Source organism: Lepidochelys olivacea, assembly GCF_965140295.1.
Source record: "Lepidochelys olivacea isolate rLepOli2 genome assembly, chromosome: 8".
Classification (NCBI taxonomy): domain Eukaryota; kingdom Metazoa; phylum Chordata; order Testudines; family Cheloniidae; genus Lepidochelys; species Lepidochelys olivacea.
In genome coordinates, this window is record NC_140418.1 from 84,940,494 (window position 1) to 84,967,762 (window position 27,269).

The 27,269-nt window shown below is 41.2% G+C and overlaps 1 protein-coding gene across 3 annotated transcripts in view; it reads left to right on the top strand.

Moving 5' to 3' along the window:
* Positions 1-27,269, top strand: part of SLC44A5 (solute carrier family 44 member 5) — a 184,956-nt gene that overhangs the window by 119,395 nt on the left and 38,292 nt on the right. For all 3 annotated transcript variants that reach the window (XM_084637904.1, XM_084637902.1, XM_084637903.1), the window contains exons 3-6: positions 8,686-8,759; positions 20,768-20,852; positions 23,491-23,575; positions 26,526-26,654. In XM_084637904.1, the coding sequence (XP_084494030.1) occupies positions 8,686-8,759; positions 20,768-20,852; positions 23,491-23,575; positions 26,526-26,654 (373 nt within the window). The remainder of the gene's footprint in view (positions 1-8,685; positions 8,760-20,767; positions 20,853-23,490; positions 23,576-26,525; positions 26,655-27,269) is intronic.

The window sequence follows — 27,269 nt, forward strand, 5'->3', positions numbered from 1 at the left end:
GTTCTGCAGACCCACTCTGGCCTTTACCAGCCTGGGTCGCTGTTTGCAGGGTGACCCGAACACACTTGCAGTCCCAGATTTCCCTAAAGTTGTGCGCTCTGCAGTGTCCAGCCCTCTTGTGGACAGATCAGAGAAATAATAAGATTTGTTTGTTCCTGTAAAGAGACACAAATACATGACAGCTTATTAACTTAAGTAGGGATAAATAACCGCTCCCTTTAAACACCACACTGAGTTGGTTTATAATAAAATAAAACATAGGTTAAGTGAAGCTGAGTAAAAGGAATAAAGTTAGAAAGGGTTACTAGCAAATAAAAGTGAAAAAACTAAGTGTAAAACTTAATCTAGCAAGATACAGGCTTTATTCAAGATGGTTTCACTCATCAGTCATTCTTCTTCCCAGTCATGGCTAACTTTCTCCTTTCCACAGAAACACAAGCGGCTGGCTTCTCTTTTCTTCTGAGGTGAAAAATCTTTGCCTAAGCAGGTTTCTCTCCCATGTTCAATTCCAGAGACTTCAGCCCCATCTTGGTTGAAGGACCCATCTTTCTCAGCTTGCAAGAGCTCTGGTCTATTGTCTGTGCAGTGATGGTGCCAAAAATGGCTTCTGTCCTTGTTTATATCTTCCAAGTTCAAAGAACTGGTTTCAAGAAGGCAGAAGGACCTCGTGCTGTTCTACCCTTTATGTGGGCTTCCCATCCCTCTGTATGATTTCTGTGTAAATGGTGCTTCCATTGTTTCTGATTCCACCATACTTAATTTACAAAGGAGAGAGGTAGATAGCTGGGACATTCCCTCCTGTATGGGCAGACTATATAGCCTAATATCAGTGAGTATCTATAATTCCTTATATAGAGTTAATACATATAGTTCACAATTATATGACTCACTAGTGTGTTATTAGCTTTCAGAAAAGAGCTCACTCTGTACACTTTTATAATACAGCAATATTGTATACAATCAGTTGAATCAATTGCTTATCATTTGAGGTTCAGCATCCCTGTCTTTATAGACCAGTAAGCCTTTGAAATGGATTCTTCTGGAAAAGTAAAACCCAGACCTAGCTCTCCTTCTGGGTGTAGACCAGTGTCTCTCAACTTTCTGATACCAGGGATCGGCTTGCTGCCTTCCTAAACTGTGCCAGGGAGATCGCAGGGACTGGTGCCGGTCCACGGACTGGTAGTTCAGAAACACTGGTGTAAACAACGTGCTGTCTTCTCTCCTGCTTGTTAATGTGAGGTTTGCCTCCTCTTCTTGTTACGTTGATAAGTCTGTTTTACTGCTTATATGTATATAGAGGTAAACACAGATTCCTTTGTTTAGGGTAGATCTGTTTAACAACCCCCCACACACATACCTGGTTTGTGTGCAGTGTTATTGCAGCCCAGGAAATGACAAGTGGGTGAAGTAATATCTGAAAAGAGCTGTGTAAGCTCAAAAGCTTGTCTCTCTCACCAGCGGAAGTTGGTCCAATGAAAGATATTTATCTCTAAACTCGTGTTTTGAACACATTTTAGTTATAAGTCCAGTATACCCATTGTGTACATACAACATGCAAGAATATTAATGATCAGTGAGTTACTAGTTTTCAGATGATACCTCACAAGACATATTTTGTACCAAGGTTTTTTCCGTAGTGTGTAGGGTGTGACTAGAGGGATGCTAACTGTCCGTGTATAACAGGTATTTTCATTCCTGTGAAGTGTTTGTAGCAACGAAGGAAGTGACCTATATTGGGAAAGTCACATAAGTGTGCATTAGCATAAAATCATGATTCATAAAGGCTTCAAGGGTGACTGTCAAGAAATGTTTCAGGCCAGAGCCACACATTTTTTTTGTCTTGACTCTGCCGCTACCAAGAATACGATATAAATCATGATGAAGTTTATAAAACACAGCATTATGTCAATGTGGGTGATTGCTGCTTAGATACCTAGGTGATAGTTACCTTTGACTCTACCTTGGATATCCACATCCAATCCCATTCCTCTTTCCCCACTAGGTTGTGTTTGTGTGTGTGTTGGGGGAAGGGGAGGGGGTTCTCAGAGTTCTGTTCTTAGGTTGCTCCCCTTCTGTCTTTGCCCCCTTTCTCGAAATGATCTTGTCTGTTCACACAGCTCCAACTACCATCTTTTACACCAATGACTCTCAAATCAGCCTTGCTACTCCAGGCCTCCATTGTCCATTCGCGCTCACATCTCAACCTGTCTTTCTGATGGTCTGAAAACCTGAACTTTTTAAAACTGTGCACTCATTAGGGCAAGGCCTGTGTCTTCTGCTGTGATTGGAAAGTGCTTAGCAGTTTATGGGTGCCTCTGCAATATAAATATTAACTTTCAACTTTTTGTGGCTATCTTCCTTAAGGGTCAGGCTGAGGAAAAAACCATAAGTGTTAGTCATTTCCTGAGCTCCATCCAAAACACAAACTCTGCCCACTCATGACTCTAAAATGAGGTGCTGCTCACAATAGATTATGCTGATCTTCGTGATAGGATCATCTCACTCCTTTCTTGGGTACTGTGGTCAGTACTGAAACAGTTGACAATTTAAATGTCAACATCGTTATCATCAGGCTTCAGAGTCAACAACCTGAAGAGTCTGACGCAGAGGAGTGCTGGCAAGAAACAGATTATTTCTTATTGCTAATGGAATTTTAATCAGTGCCTGTATCTTTGGCAACACCCTGGGATCTATATTGTTGTAGTATGTTATACACCCCACTGAGATGAATGGGCTGTTTCACTTTTCTTAGCGCTCCTGTTGCAAGCTCTCAGCAGACATCACTTCATGGCTTTCTTCTGATTCACATTTTGCAGATTTCCTTTGCAACCATAAAGGCTAGAGACTTAATTTTTTTAAATTAAAGCTTTCTGGTGCACAATATTCAGCCACCAAGAAGAAGTACAACTCAGTGAGACAACACGGGCCAGCTCATTTCAACCCCTCTCATTAAAGATTCTCTGAAGAAAACTTAAGAAAATCCAATGTTTAGGTTGATAGGTTAACAAAGCACTGTTTGCATTAAAACCTCTTTAGTACCTTTCTTGCGCACTTTCTAGTCTCCACAGTAGGAGCGGTATGCTCAAAAGGAAGTATCCCTGAACATACTGAATCTGCCACTAACTCAAATATTTATTCAGCTTTGCTGAATAGTGCCCTTTGGTCTGGCCACACTGTCTGATAAAAGTACCAGCCACTCTATTCAGATCCATACCAGCAGAGATGATCTCTCAGTTCAGGCTACAATCAAGTAGGGGAGCCTGAATTCTGTACATAGACCACAAAACAGACAAAAATTCTTTTTCCTACAGCGTGGTTTCTTAGAGGGATTTCAAAACATAGGCATCAGGCCTGCAGAGAATTCTGTGTGAGCAGACCCCTGCACTCAGGCAGAGCTCCATTTACGCTGAGCTCTGAGCAGCGTTGATGCCTTAACGGTCACCTTAGGTTTGTCCACAAAGGAGTGATATTTCCCGTCGTCTACATTTATACATGTAGATTGTGAGCTCTCTGGACGGGGGAAGAGGCTGTCTTTTTGTTGTATGTTTCCACAGGGCCTAACACAAAGGGATCCAGGTCTGTGGGTGCTGTCATAATACTGGTACAACTCTAATATTACGAAGAATGGTTTCTTGCTAGTGCAACATCTTGGACAGAATTGCACACGTAAGACATTATGAACTGTAAAAATAACGAGGGCTCCTTGTGGCACCTAAATTTGTTAGTCTCTAAGGTGCCACAAGGACTCCTCATTGTTTTTGCTGATACAGACTAACACGGCTACCACTCTGAAACCTGTCATTATGTAGAATTGGAGGATGAAGCAAGTAGTCCCCAAGCAGAATCATTAGCCACAAAATGCATGGTTTGTCAGTGAATAGGTGCTTCCAATCTCTGATACTCAATATTCATAAAAAGAAAAGGAGTACTTGTGGCACCTTAGAGACTAACAAATTTATTTGAGCATAAGCTTTCGTGAGCTACAGCTCACTTCATCGGATGGCCCCTACAATATTCGTAGTCATTATTTATTTATCTGAATCCTGTTAACACCTCCATGTACTATGTTATCTCCATGAAGACACAGGAACAAAGTGTTTTCTTACTTTGCGCGGCCACATATAACAAAGTGAGTAAGCCAATCCATTTCTGAAAGGTGTTAGAAAGCAAAGCAGTACCCATAAACTAAACAAAATGACAAGAAGTAGGCAATAAAATCTAGCATGGGGGCTAGAAATGTGCACTTATCAAATGAGATTATTTTATTACTTCACCTGGCTAAAATGAATCTGATGGGTTTATCAGTGATTTATTTCTATGGAGACAGCAATGTTCAAGTAGAATAGTCAGGCTAATAACAAAATTTGGGCAAGATATTGGGGTGCAACTGAACTGCAAAAAGGCAAAAGAGCACTGCAAATTTCAAATACAGCCATGCTTTCACAATGACTTTCATGTTGTCCGGTGCATTTTAATTCATGACACAATACAATAAATATTGTCTGTGTGCATTATCATACTCTGTTACAATATCCTGTTATCCATGCAGTCATTGCTGCTGGGAAAAGGTTTGGATGCCATTTTTTGGGGGTGAAAAAAAGGTTATATTTTTCCTTTTGTAATCTTTGTGTGTATTTACAGATATATTATAAAAACGTGGCAGTGATATCCATGTGAAAGACTGCAGGGGCCATATGATAAATTGCATTTATCATGCACTCTCTCCTCAACACTCTGCCCACTAATCCATCTCCCCTAGCATTTATTCTACTGTTTCACCCCCTGAGCAGCTTCCTGCAGTTTTCCTTGTCTTGAATACAAATACAACAACAAAATCAATTCGCCACCAAAATGTTTCTATTTTTTCCCTAAATGTGAGCATTTCCGCTCCAAAACAAAACCAATTCAAAGCCCAGCACACGCAATGTTCAGTCCTGGTTACAGCAATAAATGTAATCTCCCAATCTCATGTGACCCTTCAGGGCTAGAAATGGGAGCCTAATCCTTTTGGGGAGGGGAGATTCCCAGCATTCTATTTGCTCCAGCTTTGAAAACTCCCAGTGACTTTAAGGGAGTAAAATGATATGTGTGGAACAGTCATTTTAGGTTATTTGGTGAGGTATTTTATATTTTTGTTTTAATTTTTCTGTCCTGCTAAGCCTTGGATTTCTAAGGTGAAATCCTGGTCCCACGAAGTCAGCAGGACTTTTGCCATTGATTCCACTGGAGCCAGGATTTTACCCATGGAAACAAAGGCACCTGTCTGCACAGGCAGAGGGGTGCAAGAAATAGTCCCAAATATTTATTTTAAAACTCTCCAAACCATGCGCAAAATAGTTTCTGTGCAATTATTATAATTATTTAATATTTATATTATAGCAGCACCCAGAGGCCAGGATCAGTTGTGCTAGGGCACTATAAAATCTGTGTCATACCCAGAACAGGAAATGGTGTGAGGTGGTAGAAACATTTGACACTTGAATAACTGCAAAACTTTAAGGGATGAAGTGGCACAAATGGGGATAGGCTCTGATCATACGTAATGTGACGGGGCAAGGCCAGATGGCTATAGAAAAGGAGTGGGAGAAAGATATATTAGCTCCAGTCTAAACAAATCCCTGGTACCAGGACAAGTGAAATGGCAGCTGCTGCAGGTCAATTAAGACACCTGGGGCAATTAAGAACTTTCCAGAAGGCAGGGAGAATGCTAGGTTGATTGGGACACCTGAAGCCAATCAGGGGTTGGCTGAAACTAGTTAAAAGCCTCCCAGTTAGTCAGGTGGGGGTGCATGTCAGGAGCTGTGGGAGGAAGTTGCACTGTTGGAGAGACTGAGCAGTACACACCATATCAGGCACAAGGCAGGAGGCCCTGAGGTAAGGGTGAAGTGGAGCTTAAGGAAGCAAGGGCTGCTGTGGGGGAAGTAGCCCAGGGAATTGTACATGTCATGTTTCTAAAAGGTCAGCTACCATAGCTGATACTATTAGGGTCCCTGGGCTGGAGCCCGGAGTAGAGGGTGGGCCCGGGCTCCCCGCCCCACACACAGACACCTTTGCCCCTTGATTAATCACTGAGACTGGGAGACAACAGAGACTGTGCAAGGAAGGATAACTTCTCCTCACCTCCCTCACTGGTTTATGATGAAAATGGCTCAGTAGACTGTGACCCTTGTCTCTAGATAAAGAAGGGTTATGTGGAGAGTCACAGTGAGCCCCTGAGGCTAGCAAAATCCACCAGGAAATGCGGGACCCACGGAGGCAAGGACAGCGCTTTGTCACAGTAATCATAAATACCATGTGTACAAGAGGGTTCTGACAACAAGAGACTTATAATTAAAGTATTGCAGTTTCCTACTTCGCCTTCCATAAGTATTTTTACCTGAGTTATCTTTTATTAAACACTGCACCATTTAACAGCCACTCTCTGGAGGGTGAGAAACTGAGCCTGAGTAAAGTATCAGAATTAGTGTGAAACAAAATGTTAGCCTTACATTTTAAAAGGTTTAGTGCTTCTGCTGGTGTTAAGCGAAGGAAGCAGGTGACCCTATTTCCATTCATTATTTATCCATTTTGTGACGCCAACTAAAATCTAATCTTCAGATTAAAGCTCTCCTCATAACTGTAGCATGCTGTCATCTGTTCTCCGGCCAGACACTCATTACAGGCCCTTGAGAAAAGCTTCATCTGTGACAACTGCAGCAAACGATAGCTTAAAGCCGCGGTTCTCAACCAGGGGTCCAGGGCTCCCTAGGGGGCCATGAGCAAGTTTCAGGGGGTCCGCCAAAATAAACCAGACAGCAGGGCCAGCATTAGACTCACTGGAGCCCAGGGCAGAAAGCCGAATCCCAAGCCCTGCTTCTCGGGGCTGAAGCTGAAGCCCAAGAACCTTCTCCCCAGGCCGAAGCAGAAGCCTGAGCAACTTAGCTTTGTGGGGCCCCTTGTGGCATAAGGCCCTGGGCAATTGCTCTGCTTGTTACCCCTTAACACTGGCCCTGGCTTTTAATCTACTGAAAAACAGTTGTTGTAGACATGGGTGGGCTGTGGAATTTTATAACATGTTTGGGGCTGGGGGCTCAGAAGGACAAAGGTTGAGACCCCTTTGGCTTAAAGAACAAGCAGGGTTCCATTGTCAGGTCTTTCAGTTTAACAGACTCTCCTTCATTAGATTGCGTCAGCAGATCCCCATAGTTACATAGACCTGAAACCTAGTGCTGAGATTGTTTCTCTATGGAGAGGCACATCGGTCATTCACTCTTAGTTCCTTTTTCACACCTAGAAATGTCTCTCCAAGTTTTCCAATTGTTTAAAAGTTATGTAAACTTTCCCCACCTTTCTCCTCCTTCCCAATCATTGGGATCCGGATCTACTCTTCACCCTGTCCTTTCAAACCCATAAATAAGTGTCCCCTATCCCATATCTCTCAAATTAGCCTCTCTAGTGGGGATCACTTTGGCCAAAAGAATCCGAGAGCTATAAGTCCTTATGTCTAATTCTCCATTCTTAATTTTTAAGGACAGTATTTCTGGGCTTTCTTCATTATACCCATCATGCTGATTGCAGCTGAATGATGGGACTTTTAATAAAACTCTGGCAAGATCTCTTTGGCCATTTGGGGGGTTTTAGGGCAGGGGTGCTGGAACAGTTTGTATAGTGGGGGTGCTGAGAGCCAGTGAACCAAACTGTAAGTCCTGTATATAGTGGAAATCACTTAAAGTCAGGGGGTGCACCCCCAACACCCCTAGTTCCAGCACCTATGTTTCAGGGTGAATCCTCCCTCCATACACACACACACACACACACACACACTTTATCCACTTTAAAAAAGAAACTTTAATATATCTTTTCTAGATGGGGCTGTGGCAAAAATAGATGTTGGAAACTTGAAACTCACCATGGCTAAACCTCTCACTGAGGAGTAATGCTTCTTCTTGTGCTTGGAAAAAATGTTTTTTTACTAGAGTTGGTTTGTAATTGTATCCTGAATGTGTGCAATAGACAATTTTGTAAAATACATAGATACATACAATAAATATATATACATTAAAGAGTACCGCTAATTAAGTCTGCACTTTTCAAAACAGACTGACTTTAAGGGTCAGATCCTTAGCTTGGCCTTGACCAGCATTGGCTTCAGTGGAACTATGCCGATTTACACCAGCTGCAGCTGGTAGCTTTTGGGATGTTAATTGATACGTCTGCTTGTTTAGACTCCTAGGCCATGTTGGAGGTGATTTAGTTTGGTAAGGCAATCCTTTACTTTCTTTTTAACTAGAAACACTCCTTAGTCCACCTCTAGAGTGATTGTTGCTTAGTAGTCATCAAAAGCAAGGACTTCTTAAGGTAAGTTTATGAAGGAGAAGTGGAAGCTAGATAAGTTCAGACTAGAAATAAGGCACAGATTTTTAATGGTGAGGATAAATAACCATTGTTAAAACTTATGTTGGGTCGAGGTGGATTCTCAATCATTGACAATTTTTAAATTGAGATTGGATGTTTTTCTAAAAGGTGTGGTATACTTGAAAAAGGAATTAATTCAGGAAAATCCTGTGGCCTGTGTAATACAGGAGGTTAAACTATATGATGTCCGTGAGCCATTCTGATCTTATAATGTATGAATCAATCATTTACAAAGGAGGAGTTATTTTGGACACCTTTCTGATTCTTTAAAATGTTCCCTTCTGTCTTTAGGCACTGTACGGATATTCTGTGCTGTGTAATCTTCATAGTCGTCATTCTGGGTTACATTGCATTAGGAATTCTGGGTAAGTAAACGCAGGTATGGTAGTGGCTTCTCTTGCAGGGGAAGTAAATAAGTGAGTCATTATTTTTAATTGAAGAGTCCATTTAACTTTAAACTTTCTAATCAATGAGCAATGTGTTTCCTAGAAGGAAATCGTGAATCATCTGCTCACATTAAATATCTGTTATAATCAGGGAGTGGTTGAAAATGATGTGTTTATTGATGAAAAACCCAAAGTAAAATATATGCAGGTAAAAATGCCATGGTTCAATCATTTTGCTATCATAAACTATAATTGAGACAGGAAAATCCTGGCACTTGTCACTCGTCAAAAAACAAAAGCTAGAGAAATACTTTTTTTTTTTTAAGGGGCTTTGCATTCTTTAAAATATTAGGGAGAGACTCTATGGGAGCAATGAATGGAACAGAAAAAATTAATTTAATTGTAGGACACAGAGCTGTTTGCTTATCAGGATAGTCCGTGATACCGTTTTAGTTTGCTTGTCTGAGAGAACTTCACAGAGACTATCTAAATGAGTAAGGGCAAATGCCAGCTACCATAAAAGTACAGTTACTGTGTGTTTGCATATTTGGCTGAACTTAATTTCCTAATAAAAGACCATACGGCCCTGGCTTAGATGCAAGAAATGTCATCGCTCTTTTTTTAATTTTGTGTTAGTATTTTCTCTACTGTACAAAACCAAACTGCTATGTGTAGTGTCAGAAAATGACAATAAGCAAGATTGATTTTACACAACCAGTAGAAATCAGTAAGTATACAGGAATGTACATCATCCTCTCATTAAAATATACTATTGGCACAGTATCCCAAAAGTCATAATTTGTTCTCTGTGTCTCTTCAGCTTTCTGTCTCTCTCACTTTACCCTGTAGTATTTAAGCACTGAACTGGTAGTTAAGATTTTGCTTCTTCTCTCTCCAGGGGCTCCTGTGTGTGTGTGGTGTTCATTCCCTTGTTCACACATACTGGTTGTCCCTTCTTGGAACATCATGCTTTCAGAAAAGGGGAAAGGGAAGGAAATAAAGTGAATACACTTGCAAGCAATAACAGTCAAGGGTGTCATTGCAGTTGAAAGGTAGCACCACACACTGACCCCATAACAGGCAGTTGTGGTCTAATGAATGGAGCATGATGCTGACAGGCAGGAGACCTGTGTTCCACTCACGATTATGTCACTAAGTTGCTGTGCAACGTCAGGCAAGTAACGTAACTGATCTGTGCCTCAGTTTCTCTATCTGTAAAACCAAGATAATACCTACCTTTGTAAAGGGCTTTGAGATCTATGGATGAAAAAAAATCTGTATAAGGGCAAAGAGTTAACTAATAGGCTATTAATACAGGTCCTGTGCCTGTGTACCATACATGGATCCAATACTTTAATGGTTTCATTAGCTGTGGGATTCTCCTTGGGGACAGTAGTGGGCAGAGGGTGAGGGAGAAGGGTGTTTCTAACTGTAATTCATGCATTATTTTGTCACATTCAGACTAGCTTGTCTGCAGTCCTTTGGCTTCCTTGCACAGGTCAGACTCTGATGCTTCCTTAACATTGATGGCAACCTACTTCTGGATGAGGATCTGTCTGGTCTGTATCTGCGGCCGCTACTGAAGTGCGTCTGAATGAAATTTTGCATAGGCTCTCTCATCTCATCTTTGCCTCCTCTTTTGATCCTGCTGCTTGTACTAGTTGTTGTAGAGTGATGCTACGATCCTAGTTGCCCCTGCTTTAATTGCCCAGTTACATTGTCTGTACCTCACTGGCCTCTTGTTTCCATTCCAAGCTGGTACCAGCACTCATTTGATGTGTGTGTGGGTGAAAGAGAGAGAGAGAAACTCCACTCAGAATTACAATAGACATGAGGAACAGTTGTCCCAGCATGGACATTATATGTGTCATCACAGAACTGGGTCGGAAAACGGCAGAAAGAGATTGCTTGGTCCTGGCGCAGCAGCAGGGCAGCCCTCTGCACATACAGACCTGCCAAGTCTCCCACCTGAAGCAGGAATATCCCACATTTGGAATATTTTACTTCCCTGTTCCCCCTCTAATGTTCCACCAGCTCTTCCTGCCCCCTGTTTGCTGAGCTGGTGTGTTACTGTTCTGTTCCAGTTCACATCTCAAACACACACAGCCTGAGTGGAGGAGCTGGACTCCGAGCGTGGGAGCATTCCTTGTTCTCTTTAATACGTGAACGCTCCCCTGACAGGTGAGTGGCCCCTACTCTGGATGTTGTGTCGGACAGAGTATTGGCACACTCTCAAACAGACAGAGAGAGGCAGAGGCGAGCACTGGCAATTTGTAGTTGTGCAGCATTCTTGTGCATTCAGATCTTCCTGCCAGCCTGTACAATCTCCCTCCAGCACTGCACAAATCTCCCTTAATCCTTTGGCTAGACTTCCATGGCAGCTGTGCATGTGCCATTTCCAAACATCATGTTCTGCATGAAATACGTAAATAAGCCGAGGGAGGAAAAAGATGACTGGTTGGCCAGATTCCTCTCTTCCCTCACTCTGTGGCCTCAGACAGTGGGATCAGTGTGGTGTGTGATGGTAAATTTGTCCATATAGGGTACATTTGCACATGCCTTGGAATCCTATTAGGAAAAAACCTTCTAACCAAATGCTTAGGTATAAAACATTGAGGGGTTTGGAATCCAACCATGGATCCAGACCCAAATTTTGTGGCTGGCCACTATTTTTATCTGTGATGGGTGGACCCAAATTTTTGCATGTGAACACCCCTATTACATATCCAAATCTAAACCCCACATGGTGCCTGCTTTTTCTTTGTCCTCAGATTGTAATTCATCATTCTTTTTACTCTTATTTTAAATGAAAGATGGGATCAGCATGGGTCCTACTCCAAAGGCCAGCCCTGCTCCAAATGGATGAGAGTCAATAAAGTTCATATGAAGAGAAAATAGATTATAAATCAGTTCTCCGTCATGAGTTATGCCTTAAGCGTCTCCTGTCCTTTGGCTTATTATAGAAATAAAAAAGTTGATTTCCCTGGTTTCTTGACTATGTGAGAATAGCTTCCTCATTTCACGTGTCATTTGGCTGGATAAAGAAAGGAAATACTCAAACTAGGGCTGTAAATTAATGGCAGTTAACTCACACGATTAACTCAAAAAAATTAATCGTGATTAAAAATTAATCATGATTAATCACACTGTTAAACAATAGAATACAAATTGAAATTTATTAAATATTTTGGATTGTTTCTAAATTTTCAAATATATCAATTTCAATTACAACACAATACAAAGTGTACAGCGCTCACTTTATATGATTTTTTAATTACAAATATTTGCACTGTAAAATGATAAAAGAAATAGTGTTTTTCAATTCACCTCATACAAGTACTGTAGTGCAATCTCTTTATCATGAAAGTGCAACTTACAAATGTAGGTTTTTTGTTACGTAACTGCACTCAAAAACAAAACAATGTAAAACTTTAGAGCCTACAAGTCCACTCAGTCCTACTTCTTGTTTAGCCAGTCGCTAACAGAAACAAGTTTATTTACGTTTACGGGAGATAATGCTGCCCACTTCTTAATTACAGTGTCACCTGAAAGTGAGAACAGGCTGTTGCATGGCACTGTTGTAGCTGGCATCGCAAGAAATTTACATGTCAGATGTGCTAAAGATTCATATACCTCTTCATGCGTCAGCCATCAGAGGACATGCTTCCATGCTGATGACGCTCGTTAAAAAAAAAGTGTTAATTACATTTGTGACTGAACTCCTTGGGGGAGAATTGTATGTCTCCTGCTCTGTTTTACTCACATTCTGCCATATATTTCATGTTATAGCAGTCTCGGATGATGAACCAGCACATGTTGTTCGTTTTAAGAACACTTTCACTGCAGATTTGACAAAACGCAAAGAAGATACCAATGTGAGATTTCTAAAAATAACTACAGCACTCGACCCAAGGTTTTAGAATCTGAAGTGCTTTCCAAAATCTGAGAGGAATGTGGTGTGGAGCATGCTTTCAGAAATCTTAAAAGAGCAACACTCTGATGCGGAAACTACAGAACCCAAGCCACCAAATAAGAAAATAATCCTTCTGGTGGTGGCATCTGATTCAGATGATGAAAATGAACGTGTCAGTCTGCACTGCTTTGGATCGTAATCGAGGAGAACCTGTCATCAGCATGGATGCATGTTCTCTGTAATGAGTTGAAGCATGAAGGGATATATGAATCTTTAGCATATCTGGCATGTAAATATCTTGTGATGCCGGCTACAACAGTACAATGCAAATGCCTGTTCTCACTTTTAGGTGACATTGCAAACAAGAAGCAGACAGCATTATCTTCTGAAAATGTAAAAAAAACTTGTTTGTCTGAGTGATTAGCTGAACAAGAAGTAGGACTGGTTGGACTTGTAGGCTCTAAAGTTTTACATTATCTTATTTTTGAATGCAGGTTTTTTTGGCATATAATTCTACATTTGTAATTTCAACTTTCGTGATAGAGATTGCGCTACAGTACTTGTATGAAGTGAATTGAAAAATACTATTTCTTTTGTTTTTTACAGTGCAAATATTTGTAATCAAAAATAAATATAAAGTGAGCGCTGTAGACTTTGTATTCTGTGTTGTAACTGAAATCAATATATTTGAAAATGTGGAAAAACTTCCAAAAATATTTAAATAAATGGTATTTTATTATTGTTTAATAGCGTGATTAATTGCGATTAATTTTTTTAATTGCTTGACAACCCTAACTCAGACCCATCACTTGGAGCTGCTGTTGGCTGAAAATCTGTGGCTCACTTTCTACCCACAGCTATGTGTGCACAACTCCCACTGGCCTCAGTGAGACATGCACTTCAGCCCTCTTGAAACACACACCAAGCCAAATTATACGTGTTTCAAGAGGGCTGTGTGGGGTCTGGGTAAAAGGTAATCGAATCTCCTTGAAAGATCAAACTCAGTGATCTATGATAATATCCTCTCTCCATCCTGCTTCAGTGGTGGTTGCTGTTGAATGATTATACTGAACAGAAATATTTATTACATGAGTTATTCCTTGCCATAATTATGTTATCTTTGCAGATAATGCGATAAATGAAAGGGGGGTAGCTCTCTTTTATGGACACCCAGCCAGCCAGTTAGCTATAAAATCCCTCTTGGTAGCTGTTCTCTACTTTCTTTACCTGTAAAGGGTTAAAATGTCTGACTGCATGCATAGGTAAAAGGAAGGGAGTGGGCACCTGTCCAAAAGAGCCAATGGGAAGGCTAGAACTTTTTAAAATGGGGGGGGGAGCTGAACTTTCCATTTGTCTGTCTGTCTGTTCTCCAGAGAGGGGGGACAGAGCAGAGACACGACTGGGACAATGCTGTAAAAAGCTTTAAAAGCCGGTATGACAAATCATCAAATCATACCTCGAACCTACTTATCTGAAACCCCAGATATATAAGTAGTTCAGGGAATGCCTATGAAAAAAAACACGATTAGGTTTTTTTCTTTTATTTCTTATTGGCTTGTGGACTCCTCTGTGCTAACCCCCAAATGCTTTTGTTTTTCTTGTAACGTTTAAGCTGAACCTCAAGAGCACTATCTTGATGCTTAAGTTTTGTAATTTGTTTTTTTAAGATCTAGCAAAAAGTTTAAGTTCCAAAGGTACTTTCTTTCTCTTTGTTTTCAATAAAATTTACCTTAAAATAAAACAACTGATTTCCTTTGTTTCTGTCTCAGCTCTTCCCCGGAGGGGGTGTGTGAAAGGGCTTGATGGTACCCCACAGGAAGGAATTCCCAAGTGCACCTTTCTGGGTTCCAAAAAGGGGTTTTTTTGCATTTGGGTGGTGGCAGCATCTACCCGTCCAAGGTCAGAAAGAAGCTGTAACCTTGGGACTTTAATACCAGCCTGGAGTGGCCAGTATTAATTTTTCAAATCCTAGCGAGCCCTCACCTTCTGCACTCAAAGTGCCAGGGTCGGGAATCAGCCTTGATAGATTAAAAAAGAGGACCAATTTAACATTGAATGAAATTTTTATTCCTTAAAGAACTAATTCAGTCCTTCCTATTTATTTGGGGGATTTTTGGCTTATCAGGGAGAGACTTTAAAAAAAAAATCTACCAGACAGCCTACAATCTATGGTAGTTTTCATTCAGCAAAATGCATGTGAAGGGCAGCTAATGAATTATCATAGGAAGAGCTCAAGACTTCAAAGGATGGAGTAATTCAAAAGGAACAAAACTGAGTATGATTTAGATTTACTCCTGAAGTGTGGTTCATATACTAATCTGATCAGCCTCCTGAAGAGTTTCTGGTACAAAGAGAAATCACTTACGCCCCCCCTACCTCCAATCAATAGCTTCACTATGTGTCGTTCAGATCCTCTTAGAGCAACATTATTATTTGCAATAGCAAATTTCTCCAGATGTCACTCTTACATTAAAGGAACAATGATGTTTTTATCCTTTATTGTGCTTAGCCAAGCCAAGAGTTATGATAGTGTATCAAAGTAAACCATCTGCACAACTTGTAAAACTTACCCTCAAGAGTCCACTTCATGTTTATAAATTCTTCTGACATTTTAGCAGAATTTTGTCTTTTAGTAAAGGATTGATGGATTTAGAGTCTAAATGGGAACTTGAGATCATCATGCTTGTTCTTCATCTAAGATGTGCCTTGCTGTTCATGTGATTTCCCTCCCCACCCCCGAATTTCTATAGCTCCAGCTATAAAAGACTTATTCTTCTAGAACAGAGTTCTTCTGATTTGTGTTCAGGGGCATAACTGGGGACTAACCACTGGGCTGGTAGGCCACCTGTGAAGTAGTGAACAATATGTTGCTTATGTAGTAGTCCTGCTTCTAGGAATGTTTATGCAACAGCAGTGTCATCAGAATGGATTTACAAATTCAGTATCATATGTCCTATTATCTGCTTCACTGCATTTGTAAATTGTTTGTGTTAAAAAGCCATAAGCACAGTTGGGTAGGCCTGTTCCTCCAATATTAAAACATTAAAAGCATACCTTGAAGGGAAACAAAATAATGATATGAAAGCCTGTATTCCCAAGAAGCACACTGAGGGAATGACTCAAATAAGCTAAACAGATTTGCAGTTATTTTTTAAATGTCAGTGGAAGCAGTTGTGCTAATCACAGTTTCTCCTTGACAAGGAGCATTCCACTATTTACATCCACTGACTCAACCATACAGCCAAAAAAAAAATGTATTTGATAAACATTTAAAATGATAGACATTAGCCATTTCTGATATTGTTCTTGTGTACATCAGTGACAGGATAATGACATAACTTCAGCCATCCTGAATTGTGGATCCCTGTCTGTCAGCTGCTTTGCCTGTGTCATATGCTGTCCCACTGCTACACTGACGGCTGACTCAGCTGGGTTGGTTGATGTATTTGTTTCAGCCCAGCTGTGTATGCCAGCATTCAAACAGTGATTTTACAAGCATCAGACCACGCACAACCTTTTGCTGGCATAAAAGTTCTATATACTTGGATTCCATTTCATTGTACTTTCAGTACTTGATATTTGGTCACCAGTAGGGCACTGCAACAAATAAGACTCAAACACTACTCTTTGATGCTAATCATGATAATAACCTTCCACTGTCAATGGAGGCTGCTGATTTAGGTACAATTCTACACTGAATAGGATAGGAAATGGAATATTTATCCTATGGGATTCTTTTCCCAACATTGTTCTAACTCACAAAGAAAGTAATAGTTGGGGTTTTTTTCTATTTTCTGCTGCAATATTAATCAAATGTTAAATCTCCATCCTCTATAACAGACCAATTCTTCTCGGTTTCTCTCTGAAAATTAGTTGAGATGTACTTTCCCTACTTCCACCTAGCAGATATGATTTCAAACTAAAGGAAACCAATTTTACAGCAAACCCAGATAAATCTGTTCTCTAAAGCTGCTTTCTAGATAAGGGGCTCACTTTTGATCCCAGTAAAGTGGATGAGAGCAAGTGTTGACATAGAAAAGCTCGTTTACTGTATTTTTTAAACCAGGTTCATCCAACACTGGTTTAGTGCCTCAATATGACTGAGGCCTCAGACTTGTAGGAAAGCTACAACCAAGAATCAGTAGGTATGGGCCACTGGATGAAGGCAACTGGACAAGAGTCCCCAAAAACTGGAAATACTGTTCAGAATACTTCACAAAAACAAAAGTATGAGCAAAATGTCCAGCACTAGTACCTCACTAATTCCCACTAATGCCCAGGAAGCCCATTGCAAAGGATCACATTTGGAGAATTAGTGAGTTAAGGGCCTAATCGAAACCCAGTGAAACCAGTGAGAGTCATTCCAGTGACTTCAGTGGGCATTGGATAATGAGAAATGATAAAACAGTAAGGATAATACATAACAAAATGTACTTTGTTTATCTGTATATAATTGTATTGTCAATGATGTTTCAGTGCATACAAGTATCCAATTTTTGTCATCTGCAAGCTTAATTAGAAGACATAAAATTCTCACTGATGAAATTTGCAGATGACACAAAAAATAGGGAGATGCAAATAATGAAGAGGACAGGTCACTGATACAGAGCCTTCTGGATTGCTTAGATGGGTGCAAGCAAGCAAAAAACTGCTTTGATACAGCTGAATATAAACGTATACTACTAGAAATAAAAAATGTAGGCCATGCTTACAGGATAGGAGATTCTATCCTAGGAAACAGTGACTTTGAAAAAGATTTGGGGGTTGTGGTGGATAATCATCTGAACATGAGCTCCCAGTATGACACTGTGGCCAAAAGATGCAATCTTTGGATGCGTAAATGGGAATCTCACATAGAAATAGAGAGGTTATTTTACATCTATATTTGGCACTACTGTGATGACTACTGTGTCCAGTTCTCATGTCCACAATTCAAAAAGGATCTTGATAAAGTAGAGATGGTTAAGAGAAGAGCCACGAGGATTGAAGGATTAGGGAACAGGCATGTAGTGATAGACTCAAGGAGCTCATGTATGGGTGAGTTGATCACAGTTTATAAACATCTGCCTGGAGAAGAAATATTTTATAATGGTCTCTTCATTGTAGCACATAGAGGTGCAACATGATCCAGTGGCTGGAAGTTGAAGCTAGAAAAATTGACACTGGAAATAAGATGCACATTTTTAACAGTAAGGGTAATTAACCATTGGAACAATTTACTAGGGATCGTGGTGGATTCTCCATTACTGGAAATTTTTAAATCAGGACCAGATATTTGTGTCAGAGCTCTGCTCTAGGAATTATTTGGGGTAAGTTCTCTATCCTGTGTTATACAGGAGGTCAGGATAGATGATCACAATGGTGATCTGGCCTTGGAATCTATGAATCAATGCTTTGTAAAAGTAAGAAAGGGCCTTATGGCAAGGAGGACAAAGAATGATCTGTTGCAGGATGGTCAAAAAGCGAACTGCCATCACAGAGACCATTTATGATGGAGTCAAACATTTTGCTTTTGGACAGACAGCAGTAGGGAAATGGGTTGCCTCATGGGCCACTAGGCACAGGAAATTCTGGATATGTCTACACAGCAAACAAAAACCTGTGGGCTGGCCTATGCCAGTTGACTGCGGGGCTGTTTCATTGCTGTGTAGACTTCTGGGCTTTCACCCAGTCCCTGATATCACAGGCAGCCTCTTTACAGCATTCTGGTCTTTGCTGAGCAATGGGGAGAGGGTTGATTTCTCTGTGTGTAAATGGTGTTCTGAGATGATTAGCAAAGTTATACTGCAATTTTTGTCTTTTTTTTTCCAATTGTGTGTGTTTGTGTGTGTGTGGAGGGGGGAATAATTGCAGATAAAATATCCTACCTAGGAAGGGGATATTTTTGGCAGTAGCAGATAATTCCAAATTATCTATACAACGCAGAAGAAGTTTTGCTACTGAAATCTCAGCACTACTTTGAATCTGATTTGACAGGCTTTATCCATGCTGCCTCCTGCTATGCTAGTGTGAGGGAAAATAGTCAAGAAGGGAACAAATGGTTTCTTTTAGTAATTTTCAAATACTTTTATAAAGTAATTTTTGGTGGTGGAAAGGTTGATAAGAAAATCCATCTAAGAGCATACAAATAAGGGATTAAACCCATTTGGTGTCAGCAGAGAAACGGATCCATTTGGCCTTGTCCTTTAACTGCATGAGATGCAGGAAAATATTAGGAGGAAGGCATACAATATAACACAGAAAGAGACCACTCACTCAAAATTTAGATTATTTCATAAACCAAATGTACATATATCTTATGTAGTAAAGACTGACTATATGGATTCATATAAGGAAGATCATGTCTGATAGATTAGGTTAAACATTACTGAGTGAAGTCAATGGGACTTCTCACCGGTGCAGAATTTTTGTACAGTGCAGAATCCAGGTCTTAATAGATAAGGGAGAAAATAGACAGAATTTATTTGAATGGCTAGAAAATATTTGAGACCAACTAGCAGATTATTTTACAAACTAGAAAACATGGTGTAATTGAGACATATTAAAATGAATTTAGAAACTAGCATAAGATCCAGAAATCAAGAGTGCCAGAAAAATAAAACGATTTAGGGTGAAAGATACATAGCAAATTCTGAGTTGGTATACAGCGGTGCAGCTATATTAAAGTCAATGGAGGGTATATTGCAGATCTAGCCCATAGTCTGCAAGGATAAGTATTACATCTACTGTTCTGTGATTTGCAGAGGTTGTCTCTCCATTCCACCCATCACCATTGTATCTAAGTGCCCCTGCAATGACCTGAAGGAAGATTTAATTTCTAGTGTGACTAAATTTAGCACCACAAAATCAACAGAAAAGTGGGGCAATTATAGAGAAACAAGTTCAAAGTAATTTGTATAGATCAGGGCCTAAAGTGGCTTCTGACATTCAGTGTACACTCTGAGAGGTGGAAATTAGGGGCTAAACATAATCGTAATGGCTATTGCCTTTTCTACATGCTCCAGAGAAAAGAAAAGACTAGGAAATGATCACACTTAATAAAACCAAAGCCATCCACATTTTGCAGCAGTTGTATTAGTAAGCCAGATCTAGGGCATACTGTGTGGGCTAATATGCTGGCACCATCCTGCACTTGTAAGGTAATATTTAGAAGGTGAGGTGAAGTTCTGATTATTTTGTTATGGGGAGGATATAGATAGAAATTGTGATAGCTAAGGGCAGTCAAAATTATTCAGAGCTTACTGGAGAGTTGTGAAGATTAGTCAGGTCTGACCTCTATAGCTTAGAAAAAAATTATACTAATGATGATTTTCCTAGTGGTGTACTAGGTCCTGAATGGGAACGGATTGTGCTAATGGAAATAAACAGTTTGAGAAAATGAGATTTTTCAGGAGCAAGAAATCCTCGCCTGAAGTTGAGGAAGGAATAGAAGCAGCATCCTCCGGTTCAGGCTGAGGTTCTGTACTCGTACAGTTGTGTCTCTGCTTCTATGTACTGAACAAATCAGCATAGCCAGCCACAGCGCTGAGGGCTGAGCACACGGTTTTATATCCTGAAATGGGGGTTTGCATCCCTTCTTAATGGGATTCGATGTCCACTAGATTGTCATCACCAAATCTTGCCTTTTCGCACACCCATGTAACCCCGTTTGTTTCGGTGGGGTTGTGGGTATAATCAAAGGCTCAGTTTGGTCTGTGAGGTTTAGCTCCATAGCACAGTGTGGCTTTAAGCCAACAAAGCTTTTGCAATGCCTCCTCTTTCTCCTTTTAATAACCATTATTTTCTAAGTGCATTACCTCATATTCTGGCCACCACCCAGACGTGTGTGTCTTGAAGGAAAAAAGAGAAATGTTTTACTGTCTCACTGATCCATCCATATTTTATTTAATTTTTCATTAAGAAATCTACTGTTTAAGGAAAATCAATTATCTTCAGTAGCTATTGGGAGAGGTTAAAATAGTACATGACAGGTGGTGCATTTTAATTGCTAGAGAAAGTGAACTATTAGCAGGCTACTGCTGGACACTTGGAATATGGTGTTAAAAGATCTGTCTCTCTCTTTATATGTTTTTAGCTTGGGTACATGGTGACCCCAGGAAGGTGGTCTATCCGACTGACAGCTATGGGCAGTTCTGTGGCCAGAAGGACACCATAAATGAGTGAGTACTCAGAGCAATCATCTGGCTTATTTCTCATGAGGCTTACATGAGAAACGAGGCATCAGCCCTCTGCCTCCTGGGAATTCAATTGGGAGGCTTCAGAAGAAGCAACCTCCACCCCCACCTTACTGTATTTATTCCAATTAAGGTTTCTGAAAAGCTCAGTTGATTAGTGGAAATTTAGACCTGAGTTATTACTGTAATGCAGCTGTTTGCATAGTATGGAGACTGAATAGTAAAATACTATTATAAAATATGGCTTGTGCCATTAAGTGCAAAGAGAGCCATATTTTAAAGTGTCTTTGTAAGAGGTGAAGACTCTGATTAACTGCCACTGGTTTTGACTGCTCAAATTAGGATATTTAACTAATATGTCCTCTGAGAAATCATTATGTTCATCTCTGGGGAGGAATAACCAAAAGCATGGCAGACTGCTTCTCACTCTGTACAAACCAGCATTTCCTGCTCAGCAGGTGCTAAGTACCAAACAGCAGCTGAAAATAACAAGAGCAAGGTCTCAGTGTCTGCTGCTAGCTACCTGCTGTCTTTATGCTACTAGAGAGAGGATGTGTGGTCTGAGCTCAGGTTTGGGAGACAGACAGCTCTGATGCTGAATCCCTCTTTGGCCTTGGTCTAGTGTCTCAACCCAACTTTATTTTCCAGTCTCTTAAACGTGGGTGGCAATTCCTAGCTCATCTGGGGAGCTGCGTGGGTTAGTTAATCTGTTAGTATCTGTGAGGTACTTGCAGATGAAAAGAGCTTTATGTGTCGAAACATTATTTCTATGAAAACCGAAGCTGGAGCCATGAAACCACATTACAGGAAAGGTTTTCCTTTTTCTAAAGTCTGCATTAAAACACCCCTCACTTAATTATAACTGATATTAAATCCAGTTCCATGCAAGCAGCAACCAAAAGCCCACAGCTGATACAACTCTTCTGCTGCCTCTTTTTCCTCTTCCCATTCAGCTTGCAGGGATGGAACTGAGGAAGCAAGTGTCCAGAGCCACAGCCGGAGGGGCTTCCACCAGGCCCCTTGCATGGGGATAGGGAGTGGTGTGGAGGAACGCCCAAGACAGTGTCCCCTCCCAAGGCAGGGAAGGGAGCAGAGGAGAAGTCTGGAGGTAGTCTGTGCCACTTGCTCTTGCAGATTCCTGCATGGAGCTGGAGAGAGCTGCAGAGAAGTGGCCAGAAGAGTTCCACCTTCCCCTGCACAGGGAGGCAGAACTGTCGGGAGGAATTGCCCCAGAGTCCTTGGCGGATCAGGAGAGGCAACTGGGCCGGGCGCCAACCCTTCGGTGGACCTGTGCAAAGCAGTAGGGAAGTAGGATCTGGACACACTCTCACTCTCACTCTCTCTCTCACACATATACACACACGACGCACTGTAGGGCTTAGGTAAGCAGAAACAGGTAGTGACATTGGTGGCTGGGGGCTTCCCGCCCCTTGGGGGAAGCAGAAGGCTTCTTTTGCATTCACCCCATTTTCTGTTGTCCATTGTGTGTGTTCTCTCTCTTTCTCTGTTGCTATGTGGCCACTTTCCTCTGCCATACACGTTTAATCTTTGTTGTCTCCTGTTAATGTCAGCAGCCATCGAACACATCAACATGAGAGTAAAACAATGTGTTAATGACATGGGCTGTGCTGAGTAGCTCACAAAGGGTACATACTCCCAGGGAACTCTTAAAGAGCTGGGATATTTCAGCCCAAAATGTTACTCTGTTGATTTGAAGAAATAACAGTTAAGGATTGGGAGTTATATTTGCAAGGAGTGTGTAACTATTTCCTTAACTAGTACATGACTGAACGTGTGTGAGTGAAAACATCCTGACCTTTTAAACTGTTAGGCCAGTTGAGCTACTCCCAACTGCACAGGGAGTTACCGTTTGCAACACTTACGTGTTATGGGCCAGAGTGGGCCTTGAAGGCTAAAGCCATGCAGTGAGGTGGGAGATAGCTGTGTTGCAATGGGGGATCTGTTGGAATTGCATGCTGCAGGGGATTTGCCATTACGTTTTGCAAGGCTGCAGCATGCAGTCCTCTCACACCCAGCTAACTTTGCTGCCTAGTGTGGAGGGGGCGGGACCATGGCCTTGTCCATACCTGCTCCCTTGGAGGAGGTCTCCACTAGAGCTGACCGCAGGGCGACAATTCCGTTTCATAGCAACTTTTGAGATTTCAAAATTTGTTTTCATTCCACATTGGAATGAAAATGTTCCCACCAGCTCTATTCTCCACTGATGCTGATGCAAGTCTACTGCAGTAGCTGCATGCCCTGACCACATTGTGCCTGGCCCCGGCGTAAGGGTGAAGATCAGAAGGCTTTTTCCCCTTCTTTTCCCTTCCCCCTCATGCACTGCCAGCCACAATCTCGCCCTTACTTCTGACCAGTACTTGGGTTTGTGAGAATCCCTTTCAAGAGCTGTGTTTCTGTTTTCCCAGGCAGCTGCTTCAGGTTTTGAGCAACAAAACACTCTTGTTTGATTTTTGGCGCCACCTTCTGATTAACATAAAAATGTCAGCTGGTACAGCTTGCTGTGTGCTGGTAGTAACTTCATGCAAGTACTATTGGTCATAAACATAGTATATACACATCTGTACATATTAAAATAGTTGTTTTTATTCCTATTTCTCTATAGGAACAAGACCATTTTGTTTTACTTCAACATTCTGAAATGTGCCAGCCCAATAGTGCTAATAAACCTACAGTGCCCTACAACACAGGTAAGTGAAATACAGAGAGAAAACATTCTCTCTGCCTCTTGTTTATTGCTGCTTAAAACTTGACAGAAGTTATTTGATCGACTAGTGGCATTTTGTAGAATGTTTTATAGTTTGATCATATTGTAAAGCGCAGTGTGTGTATAGCGTGTATACAGTGTGGTATACATGTGTCGTGGAGTATACAGTGTAGTGGATTCAGTGTATATTGTTAACGAAGGGCAGGAGAAAATAAATAGAAATGCATAGAACTGTTTGTTTTGGATTTAGGGTTGAAAAAATTCCCAATGTGAGTGTGACTGGATTTGGTTAATTGTCCGTCATGAATATAGCACGAGTGACTGTGCAGCAATGTAGTTAGTGCACGTTATTATAGCCATATTTCAGAAAATCATTTTGACTGGCACACAGATTTTTCCAAACCAGCCATGTTTAAAAAAATGCATATTTTCTTGTTTACTACTGACAATAGTGTTTGTTTGTCCAGACATGTTACATGCCTTCTGAGGAATTGGTAGTGGTCAACGTGATTGTTTAATGTTAAGTAACCCTTTGGTTTGGCAAAAACAAGGAGGAGTCCTTGTGGCACCTTATAGACTAACACATTTATTTGGGCATAAGCTTTCTTGGGCTAAAACCCACTTCATCAGATGCATGGAGTGGAAAATACAATAGGCAGGTATAAATACACAGCACACAAAAAGATGGGAGTTGCCTTACCAAGTCGGGGGTCAGTGCTAACGAGCCAATTCAGTTAAGGTGGAAGTGACCTATTCTCAACAGTTGACAAGAAGGGGTGATCAGAAGGTCCCAGTAGAAGAGAGGCATACATAGCTTGTGTAGACAGAGACTGAGGGTTTGTCAACACTTACAGCACTGCAGCTGTTCCACTGCAGCGCTTCGTGAAGATGCTACCTATGCAGATGGGAGAGCTTCTCACATCATTGTAGGTACTCCACCTCCCCAAGAGGTAGCTATGCCGATGGCAAAAGCCCTTCTGTTGCCATAGCACTGTCTACACTGGGGATTAGGTCAGTATAACTACATTGCTCAGGGGTGTGGAAAATCCCTGAGCGATGTAGTTACACCAGCATTAATTTCTAGTGTAAACCAAGTAATATAGTCTGGTCCTGTCACTTTGGTAGAATATTAAATGAATCTCTGTGTTGATTTGTGCTGCTGTGATCTTGACTTTGTTACCTAGCACACTGTGCGGCAGCCTCTTATGTTACAGGGAACACTGCATAATGTTAAGAAATATATAGGTCAATGCTACTGCTGTTGTGCAATGCACTCTCGGATTGGGACTCGTGCTGTAATCAAGTAATCACTAATGTGAGGCAAGCAAGATGGAATATTCGTCACAAACAGGTTGTGTTTTAATTTATCTATTTTCAGGTTCACAACAGATCTGTAAAACTGGAGCGGTTTTTGACCTTTTCTAGTCTTTGGATGATAATTCAGATTAAAGGTTTTAACGGCTGTTGTGAAAATGCTGAAGAACCACTTTGGCTTGATACTTCACACTGTGACTTTTAGAGGAGGTTGTGGTGGTCTCCCAAGCCAGATCATTTACCTGAGTGAGCGCAGTCCTGAGATCTGTTCCTACTTCTGCTGCCACTGACAGGCCTTGCCAGTACTATGGATTTTAGAGGCCTGTACAGACCATGTTTAAATGTTGCCTTGCAACACCCATGCATAGCAAATATCAGTGCCAGTTTTACAGAGGGGGAAGCTGAGGTTATAGTAAGTGATGTGCAGACAGCGATTCATTGTCCGAACAAGGATAGAATTCAAATTCCCTCATTCCCTGATCCATGGCTTGTCCACTAGACTCTTGCACCCACCAGGTCCTGGCCTATGGCATAAGATCCCTTTCAATGGACATTCCCTCACATGTTCATGATGTGAAATAATTGCTTAGGGCACTTGTATGCTATGCCCTTTAGGGGAAATTAACTTCCTTCTATGACAAGCCTTTCTAAAGAGAAAGGGTCCACAGAGGGTAGCTTTGCAGGGGGTGCAGTCTCTCTGCAGCCATTCTATGCTACAGTGGTGGGCTCACAGGAACATTGAGGAGGGCAGAGCATAATCATGGACCCAGTGGTCAGGAAGGCCTGCTTAGAGTGTGTGCTGGAGCAGCAACCACTACTCCATACATGAATCTGAATAGCAGCCTACCCGTGGGTGGATCCAGTCATTCCCAGAAGTGAGCTGTAGCTCATGAAAGCTCATGCTCAAATAAATTGGTTAGTCTCCAAGGTGCCACTAGTACTCCTTTTCTTTCTCCCAGCTCTTAGTTTCTCACACACATCTTGCTTACTTTGGCTTTAGTTGGGGAGATGTGAATTTTGCCCTTGGCATGTGCACCTGACTTGTTTGATACCTGTGGGAACTCTGACATGGGTAAAGGGCAATTTACAGCTTTAATTTAGTACAAATGCCCCCTTCATTTGGCCAGTGTCTTGTGTCTTGTGCCGTGCCACGTCTTGTGCTGCCGCACCAGCATATTCACATACACAGCTGTCTGTGCTTAGGGGGTTAGATCAAGGCCTTTTTGAGGATTTTTTCCTGTGTATGTTCAATAAAAAATTTTAAAAAACAAACTTAAAACTGTACATGTATATCAGAATGTATGGAGACCACCAAGACATATGGAGGCAGAGCAGTTGAGAGATCCAGAACTTGGGGAGAGATTTGAAATGGTCGATCAAAAGCTTTAAAAAGTGTTTATCTAGAGATTCTAGCAATAGACAAATGACTGTCCCTTTCTAAATGCTACAGTAAGCATTGCTCCAGACAATCTGATAAAACAGGGCACTTTTATAGATGGCCATTTTTTTGTTTTGCTGTTTTGATAGAATGAGTGGGTTTTTTGTGGGGTGGGGGGGTTGTTTGTCTTTTGTTTTGTTTTTTTCCAGTGTATCATTATGCATTTTTTCTTTCCTTACAGCTTTGTGTCTCAAAGTGCCCAGACAGGTTTGCAACATACATAGACATGCAAGGTTCCTACAGACATAACAAAAGTTATTGGGAGTACTACAGGCAGTTCTGCAAACCTGGTTTTAATAAGCCTTGGAAGGTACGTATATATACATACATAAATGTAGATGGGATACATTCTGCTTTTAACAATAGATGATCCTTAGTGTGCATAAATCGGTCTAACTCCATCAAAATCAATGGAGCTATGCCAAATTATCTCAAAGAGGAGCTCTTCTGTAAGTGTATTTCAGCTCTGAGATTGTCAAGAGTTAAGATCTGCTAACCAGACAAAATCCACAAATCTTTAAGCGATTACTGAAGGCTCAGTTCAGTGGAAAATAACTGCAGACTTCCATGCTGTGGATTTTGGTGCTATAGGGTATGTCTACATTGCAGTGTAAGCCCAGGATTTGCGGGACTCAAGTCAGCTGACCCTGGTTTAGAGAACCCAGGGCTTGAACATCTACACTGACTGTTAACCCTACCTTAAGAATTTTCCAACTTGGGCGTAAACCTATGGCTCTGGCATCCACACTCCACTGCACAGACCTGAGTCAAACCATGCGTATACCAGACTCCCTAGCACCCTCCCAAAATGTGCCGCTCTAGCCCTTTGACCATGGTGCACTGTCCACTTTGGAAAAGATGGTTTAATTACACTGTCAGCAGGTCTAGAATGGTTGCTGAATGTGCTTTTGGCAGATTGAAATCC